The sequence below is a fragment of the Metarhizium album genome (genome assembly GCF_000804445.1).
Source record: "Metarhizium album ARSEF 1941 chromosome Unknown scaffold_4, whole genome shotgun sequence".
NCBI lineage: Eukaryota > Fungi > Ascomycota > Sordariomycetes > Hypocreales > Clavicipitaceae > Metarhizium > Metarhizium album.
In genome coordinates this window covers 26680-36394 of record NW_024467578.1, presented here as the reverse complement: position 1 = coordinate 36394, position 9715 = coordinate 26680, and the positions used below count along the sequence as shown (strand labels likewise).

General features: G+C 57.7%; 3 protein-coding genes across 3 annotated transcripts; 1 reads left to right on the top strand and 2 right to left on the bottom strand.

Moving 5' to 3' along the window:
- Positions 1-2654: 2654 nt before the first annotated feature.
- Positions 2655-3567, bottom strand: MAM_02296 (uncharacterized protein; the record flags this gene model as incomplete). Its single annotated transcript, XM_040821095.1, has 2 exons — positions 2655-3111; positions 3182-3567. 2 exons carry the CDS (start codon positions 3565-3567, stop codon positions 2655-2657), a joined length of 843 nt encoding a protein of 280 aa, XP_040680509.1.
- Positions 3568-4097: 530 nt separating this feature from the next.
- MAM_02295 (Tetratricopeptide-like helical) lies at positions 4098-5202 on the top strand (the record flags this gene model as incomplete). The annotated part of the gene is made up of 2 exons (XM_040821094.1): positions 4098-4470; positions 4538-5202. 2 exons carry the CDS (start codon positions 4098-4100, stop codon positions 5200-5202), a joined length of 1038 nt encoding a protein of 345 aa, XP_040680508.1.
- A 136-nt stretch (positions 5203-5338) lies between these two features.
- On the bottom strand, positions 5339-7256 carry MAM_02294 (cryptochrome-2; the record flags this gene model as incomplete). The annotated part of the gene is made up of 2 exons (XM_040821093.1): positions 5339-7019; positions 7087-7256. 2 exons carry the CDS (start codon positions 7254-7256, stop codon positions 5339-5341), a joined length of 1851 nt encoding a protein of 616 aa, XP_040680507.1.
- Between the last annotated feature and the right edge of the window lie 2459 nt (positions 7257-9715).

Genomic DNA, 9715 nt, shown 5'->3' with positions numbered 1-9715 from the left:
CCTTGTTGTTCCAACTGGTAGCGGCGAACTATTGACGTTCCCCAGTAGCATCAGCTTTGGCCCAATTTGGTACGAATATCTTGATTGGGCTCAGTCCGCAGCATCACAGCAGCGTTCCATGGTCATTCGCCGGGTCTAACGACTTGTTCAACTCTGCTGCCGAGCAGGGATTGTGCCACGGCGAAGTCCCGACGAGATGGATGATGTTGGCGACACAAGAAGTTGGACCAGATCCAACTCGAACTGACTTTTTTTTCAAAGAAGGAAAAAGCCAGCCCTGAAACAGTCATCGGTGGTGTAATACAACAGATGCTTGGAGTTGATGGCGTCTCCAACATGATGTGATGACGTCTGACCAACCCGCTCTGTACTACAGAGTAAAGCGAGTTTGATTTCAGTGTCCGGACATTGCGGAGGTTTTTTTTTTTTTCGACACAGCCAATTGCGAGTCAGGTTCCAGTGGATCGAGCAGAGAAAAAAATTGGACGGACCGTTTGAGGTAGATCAATTCGGCTGTGGCAGATACTGGGGATAAGGCTGTTACTACTTTGTATTTCGGAGTAGAGTTGGCCCATATCCTTGTCAGTTTTTTTTTTTCTTCCCTCTCTCTCTGTCTCTCCTTTTTTCGTCTTGCCAATAAAAGAGCAACCCGAAAAAAAGCCCTAGCCATACGTTCAGGTTAGGGTTATGTACAGGCAAGATGGCTCTTTTTTTTTGGGGGAAGGGGGGGGGGCATTGTGCCACCTCAGTTCAAACGAATGGGTTTCCCCCTTTCAGAGGCCAACTACACGACTCCCAGGGGTCCCTGGCGAAGACACTCATCAACACTAGGGTGAGTCGCCAGTAACTACCTGCTTAACCAAGGTAGACAAGCTCTGGGCAGAGCAACTAACCAGAAGTCATGGTTCAGAGCAGCTTTTCTGCGTTGGACGCCTACCAGTTTGAGCATAGCGCCTCGTTGTAGTTGTGTAGATATTTCATTTCATGCGCCGAGTATATGTCGGCGGCGTCCACCTTGCAGCCGGTTTCGAGCATCGACACAAATCATGAGACCGGACGCTGAGGCCACGGAGGCAAGCACAGACAACGACGCGAGGCCAGCGTGTATCAACAGCAAGTAGAGGATTTCATCCATTAACTTTATTTGCGCCTCGGCTTTTGCAGCGGCAATAACGCAGCACAGCAGCAGCTCGTCAATACCCTCACGTGGGACCAAGGCCTTTGTTCGTCAGACGCACCCCTGGATGCCGCAGGCCTTCGGCGTGGGTTACCACACCGTCGACAAGCCCGTCGACGGCTTGGTCGGGCGTGTATGGATGTGGTCGGTATGTGTGTTTCGGAACACGGCGTGGCATGTGGTGTGTGTCACAGCATGAACCTGCCCAATACAGCAACAGCTGGACAATATTTTGCTTGGTTGTGCTCCGTACGGAGTGCTCCGTATCGTTTCAGTTCTCCCGTCCCCCGATTCCTCCCATCCAAGGGTTGGCCCAAGCAGCACGACACCTAGGTATGCCAGCATGGCCTGCCTGCTCCGGCATCGCTGGGGGACAGGCAAAGACGGTATAGTTGCCCGTTTGTCAGTCCTTGCTCGCTGTTGACTTCCCGCAGACGTACTTGTATATGATATATCAAGGACTGTAGCGGGTGAAACGAAACGAAAGGCCGTTGTGATGCATGGTTCTCTAGACGGGAAGAACCACCTGCAGCAGAGTAGGCTACATCAGCAGGCTGCAGAATTACGCCCATGTTTGCTCGCCATCCTCTCTCTCGCCTGGACAGCACCACATGTCACCAACCTTTCAACGAGATGGGGAAAAGGCCCCCAAACCGCTCATGGCGTGCTCTGGTGATTCGCTCAATGGCCGCAGCCCCCATCCGTGGGATCGCCAGACAAAGATGGCAGCTAATAACTAAAAGGAGGCAACCTTTTTGCGGTTCCTTCTTCTGCAATGCGACGACAGCCGCTGCATGTCATTATGCCCGGGGAGGCACGTCTGACGCGGCCAGCCTGGATGGAGATGCTCCGTCGCGAGGTACAGCGCGCTTTTGTATTCATACTTGGAAGCCCTCATCGTGATCGGCCCGCGCAGCTTGGACTTTATGCGCCGATCGATGTCGCGACTCACGGCGGGGGTACGAGTCGAGTCGAGTCGCGGATTCGGGGGCCGCAGGGCTGTCGTCAAGGAACTGGGATCTGCTCCCTCCATACTCCATACCGAGTGCAGTACGACGTAAGCCAACCGAACTGGTATGTCATGTTGCAATGACATTTCTTGACGGCCCGTCTCATCATGCGGCGAGCTTAGCGTGCATCGCGAACCACTAGGAGGACTTCAATATGAGCGACGTCAACTGGACACGGCAAGACGATCCCACGGCCACCAAGAAAGCCTCAGAGCCCGGCCGTTTGCAGAATGCTGCCTCGTGGCAATTCTCAAATTGGAAAGCAAGCCATGGCGGCGTCACTCGTTGTGTCGTACAGACGAAACTCGTGCATCATCTAGGGTAAGCCAATGAATGGTACTGTTTGATGGAGAAGAAGGAAAACGCCGAAATACCAACCGCCGCTACAGTTCTAAAGCGAGACGACGCCCTCCCGACGGCAAACAGCTTGAGAAGTTCAATGTTTAAATGTCCCAAACCCGTGACTGTCACTTCTTGAAGAACCCAGACCTCCCCTTGACCGGTGCCCTCCCCCTCTTGAGCAGCACATCCCTGGAACCCTTTGAATACCTCTTTACTTTAGGCGCCAACCTCTGGTCGACCTTGCTGGAGACTCTGTACACTGTAGTCCCGATAACCTCATCCCGAGGACCCCTTGCATCCCTCGACATTCGCTTCTCAATCGCCGGCACCGTTCTCCTGCGAGGCCGTTCCTCTTCCCCTGCGGAGGACTCGGTATCATGGTCCGCTTCGCTCTCCGAATCGGTCAAAAACTCGGCAGGCAGTACAGTAGGAATGGCTACCTTGCCAGGCCGTTTGCCACCAGAAGCCTGTCGCTGCGTTTCTGGGACGTCTCCGGGCTGCTTTTCCACCCTTCGCTCCGAGGCTTGTTGCTTGAAGAGGGCGTCCCGCTGCTGCCGCCTCTTCTTCTCAGCGGCCGCTTGCCTAGCCCACGGTCAATTTTCCAGTCGTAGAGTCAGAAATCAGCAGCACTGCAAAACGGGAGGACACGCACTCTCGGGAAGCCTTCTTCTCCGCCCGCGCAGACTTCTTCATCTCAACTGCCAGCTTAGACGTGGAGACTACCTCGGGAGCCTCGTCGCCGTCGCTGTCGCCTCCCACCCCGAGCTGGGATGGGTCCGCAGCCTCGACAGGCTCGGCCGGAATGACGAGGTCCTGGTCTGCATTGCCGTCGTCGTCGAACGTGATGACGCCACTCCTCTGGCTTGCCGCCCGGGGGGCCTCGGTCTCGGGGTCCAGCTCTGGAGCGTCGTCCTTTGACCGCAGGGGCAGTTTCCTCTGACGCTTCGGGGCGGCGCCTGCGCGGGCTGACGACGCGGGCTCGGCCGTTCCAAGGGCTTCCTGGGCCATGGCCCTTCGCTTGCGCGTCTCGACGGGCATGGTTGGCGTGCTCGCGCGAGCTTTTCCTCACCGAGCCGAGATGTCTTGTGGGCGTCGTCTGGGTCCTGGAGAGGAATTGTGTTTTGCCTCGGGACCCCGAGCTGAGGCGGGAGCTTGAAATAGAGTCGACTCGATCAGTATATAGCTGGAGCTGGCCCCGGGCCCGAGGAGACTGGGATAGTGTGTTGAGAAATGGGAAGTTGTCGTCAATTGTGAGGCTCGATATTTTTCACGACCAAAAAAATGTAGCGGGTCGCCGCCACAGTTTACAGATAGTAACTTTAGGTCGCGGGGGGGCCGCGGCGCAGAGAGCGCTGCGATTTGATTGGCGGGTCGAGCCGGCAGCGGACTCGTAGCTCTCCCCCTCTCTCTCGTGGGGGATGCGATGCGGCTTCTCCCCAACACCAACGTTCAACGTATCGAGTTCCGAGTACCGAGTAGTTACGACCAACTGCTCTCGAGAATCCGCCGAGAACCGGCCGCGCCCGCCCGCCTCTGCCGGACCGCACAATCCCGCACGAACCTCACCCATGGCCGTCGGACGGATGCCATCGCCACGCGCACTCCTGCGCCGCCTCGACGCCCGCCGCCCTGCCTCGCCAGTCCCCGCGCCGCCCCTACTATCAAGACGTCACCTCCATCCGCCCGCAAGTCCGCGTCAGCAAACGCCGCCGCCTGCCTCTCGCTCCGCCTCCGCGCCCCGGGCCACGCCCACGCCCTCGCCCTACGCAGACCTCTTCACGCTGTCAGACATCCCGCTCAGCGCCTTCGAGGCCGTCGTCTCCCGCAACGCCAAGTCCTTCCGCGACCCCCCCGAGACGTACTACGGCGTCGCGCAAACGCTCTCGCGGGCCGTCCGCCGCGGCGCCTCCCCCTGGGCCGCCGCCTCCTCCTTCACAGGCAGTACGTCCGCGTCGTCCTCCCCCCCTCCCCCCGGCCGGCCGCCACGCTAACCACCCCCCGGCGCCAGGAGACGCCGTCCCCGCAGAGACAATACACCAGGCCGCCTGTATCATGCGGCAGATCGCGGGGCCCCGGGGCGCCGACGCCTTCGCCACGGCCCTCTGGTCGACGGCCTCGGAAATGGGCTACCGCCCGTCCACGCTCTCCCTCGCCCGGCAGCTCGTCCGCTCCGGGGCGTACGGGCGGGTCCCGCAGCTGCGCAGGGTCGAGGCGCGGTTCAAGGGCCTCGTGTCCGGTGGCAGGGATGCCGACGCGCTCACGGCCGAGGGGGAGCTGCTGCTGGCGCGGGGCCGGCTGGACGCCGCCGCTGCCGCCTTGACCAGGGCGCTCAGGCTGGGTGGCGACTTTGAGTGGCGGCCGCACTGTCGCTTGTGTCTGGCGAGGACGTATTTGAGAATGCAAAGGTCTGACGAGGCAAGACGGCTGCTGGAGGTGCTGTCCGAGGAAGGGGTTGTCGAGGCCGACGCGGAGCTGGGCGAGATGCTCAAGGGGAGCGACGTGCACGAGGCGCGGCAGAGGATGTTCACGGCTGCGTGCAACGGGAGGAGGGAGATGTTTACGCGCCTCGCGGAGCTGGAGTTGCAGACGCTCCGTGGCGGGACCGACGGCGACGAGGACGCGAGGCTGTGGGCGGTGGAGTGGTCGAGACTCGCGGACGGGCGGGAGGGTTGAGGCGTCAACGCGGTCGTGATTCTGACCATGCTGCATTGCGTCATGTACATGCCCAACCGTCTCCGAAACCTTCCAAAACGTGTCATTATATACGTTACCGTGGCCGTGTTGTACGCACCACCATTACACCAAGTCCTCACTTCTTTTGCTTCTTGACATCGTCCCCGTCGTGCCCCTTCCGCCTCCTCTTGTCGCCAACGTCCTCGTCGTCCTCGTCCCCTTGGTCCGCGTTCTCCCCGTCATCACTCCCAACCATGCCCATCATCTCTCCTCCCTGGCCCTCGAACAGGCCCCTCCAGGAACCGTCCGCGACCCTCTCGTCGTCGCCATACAAGCCAACGCCGTACGCCGCCTTCATGGCATTGATGCAGGCCTCCCTCCGTTTCCCAAAGTCGAACATTGGCTTGGGATACGTCCCCTCCTCCCTCTCGCCCAGGCCGTCACCCACCACCCTCACGCCCGCCTTCTTCTGATCCCGGATCGGCGCCTTCCACGGCTCGTAGATGTACTTTGAATCCAAATCCTTGAGCTCCGGGACCCATTTGCGAATCAGACGCCCGTCCCTGTCCCACTTCTGGCCAAAGGAAACGGGGCTGTAGCACCGGAAGAACTGAGAGAAAAAGGCCGTACACGACAGCCACTGCCAATTCCCTGCATTGCAGGCAGGTTCGTGATCCAGCAGGTGCACCTCGAAGACCTCTGCGCCCCTCTCCCAGTCGACGTAGCACCCTCCCCTGGTCAGGAAGCACGCCAGGCTGTGGCGGCCGAGGTGGTGTATCCAGCCCGTGTGGACGAGCTGGCGCATGAGGGCGTCGATCCAGGGGAATCCGGTAACGCCTCGCTTCCAGCGCTGGAACCACGTCTCGGCGTCGTCCGAGTCCACCGTGTACTTGTCCGTCACGAGCCCGGTCTGCGCGTCCCGCTCGGACGGCAGATGCCAGGGTATAAAGCGACAGTACGGGTTCCCGGCCGTCTGCGTGAACTTGGGCCCGACGGCCGCCTGCGCAGCAAAGTACATGTCACGGAAGATGAGCTGGCCCGTCAGGCTCGCCGGAGGGGTCGACGCCCCTTTGCCGTGGGCCTCGACGACTTGTTGCACGCCCCAGTAGAACTCGCGGACGGACAGGGCGCCAAAGTGAAGAAACGGCGAGAGCAGCGTCGTCGACGGCGGCTCAAACTGCGCCGGGCTCGTCTTTGGCTTCTCAAACGTGGCTGTGTACTTTTTGTTGCCGACAATGTCGGCCAGGTTCTTGAGAGCAATGCTCTCGCCTCCCCTGAACGGAGTCGTGGCCGGCGGGAACCCGAGCTCCTCGAGCGTCTCGATGGCAAAGTCGCCCTTGGGTCCGGCGATGCCCCGGTACGCGGTTTCCTTCCTGTCCCTCGCCTGCGCGTTCACATCCGGCGCGTCGGTGGGTACGTGGTGCTCAAAGTCGAGCGGCGTGTCCCCCGGGTCGGGGAGGTTCTTGGGCGAGGCGATGGGCCGGGGCACGGGGCCGACCTTCTTGGCGGCGGAGAGAAGCTGCGTCATGGACATGGTTGGCTTCCCATTGTGGTGGGAGACGATCTCGTCGCTGTCCCAGAGCGTTCTGCCGGCGCGGGTGATGACTTTGACGCCGGCCTCCTTGGCTGCGTTGGCGACGACCTCGTCGCGCTGCCGGGCATATGCGTCCGTGTCCTTTTCGAAGACGAGGTGGGTGACTTTCCAGGCCTTGAGGAGTTTGGGGAACAAAGTCTGGGGCGCTTCGCGGAGAACGTAGAGCTTGGACTTGGGGTTTAGTTTTGTGATGGAGCTGGAGAGGTCATTCTGACAGTCGAGGCTACATGATTCCCTTAATCAGCACCAATGACGCGGAATTTGAGTTTTGTCTGCATTTTTGAACGCACAGAAACTGCCATCGATTTGTGCCTCCCCGCGCTCTGTAGACATAGTAGGGATCCCAGGTGAATATCGGCCACAAGACATCTGGCTCCAGATCCAGCGCGGCCTTGAGGGCGGGAGAATCGTGAAGTCGGAGGTCTGTCCGGAACCAATACACCACCCTTGGCTTGGGCATGATGAGAGTCGGTGGCGTGTATATTGATTTTTGTTTTCAGTTTAATTTTTTTTCTAGTTCTTTTTGTTCCCGAATATTGCCCTGATGGAAAGTGCTGGACAAGGCCAGAGTTGTTTGAGTTGATTAATCTCGCTGATCTGAATAGATGGAAATTGTTGCAAGACCAGATTGACGTGTACGATCAAGACATTGCTTCTTTAAACACGCAGCGCAGAAACAGGTGCTCAGTTTTCCGATCAATTAATTGCATGGCGTGGCATAAAAAAAGGGGGGGGGGGCACAGGGAAAGAATAGAAAAGAAAAGAAAATAAGAGTCATGATGTCAGTTACTGGTGCTCGCCAGAGTCAAGATGGTGAAGTGGCTGCCGACCGGCATAGATCGATCGCATCGAAGACATCATCAGATGCCCGGCGGGAACATGGAAAGCGACATGTAGAGGGTCAATCAACCAACTGGTTGGTCCACTTCTGCAGGCAGTCGACGAGAGATTCGATTTGGTTTGCCGGGTTGGGCAGGGCAGGGCAGGGCGGGCTGGCTCGCGATCGAGACGAGACAAGCGACTGAGATGTCAAACGTCAAACGTACTGTTGGCAACTGCCGATTCCCAGGGAGGGAGGGGTCAAACTGGTCGCAAATCCAGGCACAACAACGTCTTAGGGTTGGGGTTACTGTCAAGCCCAGAAAGTGGGCAAAACCCCTCTCCCATCCATCAGGTACGGAGTACTCTGTACGTCTATTGATTAGATGGTGAGCTCTGGCCTCTAGCCTCTAGCGAGCTTTTTATTGGTGGGGCGTTGCACGAGTAATCCGGAGTAAACAATTACGCTGGACCATGCGTGCGTCCTCCTGTGTACGTACTTGAGTATGCATTGACATTTCTTCGGGCAATGGCACAGTCAGCCATCGCCGCCACCGCGTCTCTGTGACTCGTATCGCGGATACACCGTAAGTTTGTTGTATAGCCATGTGGTTCGTGGTATCATGCACTGGGTGCTTGGCCGGAAGAACAAGAGAGAGCATTGCTTGAATACTATGTGGAAAAAAAAAACCCCAAAAAAAAAAAAAACCTCAATTGCCTCAAACCCCCACTCGCTCCACCATGCCACTTATTTCTCCCACTCAAAGCAGCCACAAAGGACGACAATCGACAATAATATTCAACCTTGCATTAATACAGACTGGGGGCTGCGCACCGAATCGAGGTCAAGGCAAAAGTCAATCGCCACTCTGCAGCAACCAGACCAGACGACTAGTAATGTCCTGTCAATATTGACATTCTGCGGGGCGAATTGCAGGGTGTGCCATGTCAAAGGATGTGGATGGTGGTGTTGGTACCACACTTCAGCCTAATAACTACGTTATATGGAACTTGAAATGGGTCGTCATCGCAATTGAACGTCTTTGATCATGATCGGCAATGTGAACTTGCTGACTGACTTGGGCCGGCTGCCCTGCTGCGCCAGCCCTACCTACTGCCTACTCCGTACATAAAACAGGTAATACATGTCGCAAGGTCATTTCTGGGCCTCAGCGAGAAGGTGTAGTGTGCATCAAGTCACGCACCATACTGTGTGTGGTCTGCCCTGCCCTGACGATCGGAGCGCTCCCACAGGGTCTCAGTGTTGGTTGGCATTGCAGCACATTGCTACTAGTAGTAGTTGCTATTTATCCAAAGGCCGGCGGTTGGCGTGGTTTTGTTCAATGTCTGGCTGGTCTGGTCTGGTCCAGTCCCATTTCGTCCTGCCTCATTTGCGACGCGTCAGGAACGGCTCAGTATTGTTGTTGTTGTTTGTGTCGTGAGCCGTATCAATACACACGACCGACCACGGCTGTTGTCGAGGCGATTGAGCACAGGAACGCGGCAATAGAGGGAGGTAACCCCGTGACATATAAGTTACTCCTACACGATGGCGGTTTTGTTGTTCTCAACAGCCAACCAGCTTCACGGCTTCTCCTTTGTACATACTCCGTACGCGTGCAGGGTTCTCAGGTGGCAAGTGGGCAGCCGCAGGATCGAGGGCAAACCCACGACAAGGGCGCATAATACCACCTTGCACGTATTATCGCACCGTCCGGCTGCTGGGCACAGTACACCAAGGTGCCGGTACTGGTACAATCACGCATCCATCCGACGGGCGGCTGTCTGTCGAGTGCGGTGCCGTGATGGACTCCCTGGTGTGGTGGGATCGCATTAAGAGCCTGCATGTACAGATAGTCATGGCAGAGCCGCATTTCGTACGCAACGGCACGGACACGGCCCTTGTGTGTGATGCAGATGCAAGCAGCACTCGTAGTGACTGGATACAAACATTTAACTATCAAGATAATACGTGTAGGCGGACCTGGGTGCTCCGTAGACACAGTTCAGGTTCAAGCTTCGTTTTGGCTGCACCCACTACCGTCCGGACTGGGAACCCCGTTCAAAGGTTGAGGGACGAAAGAACGCAATAGTAAAAGA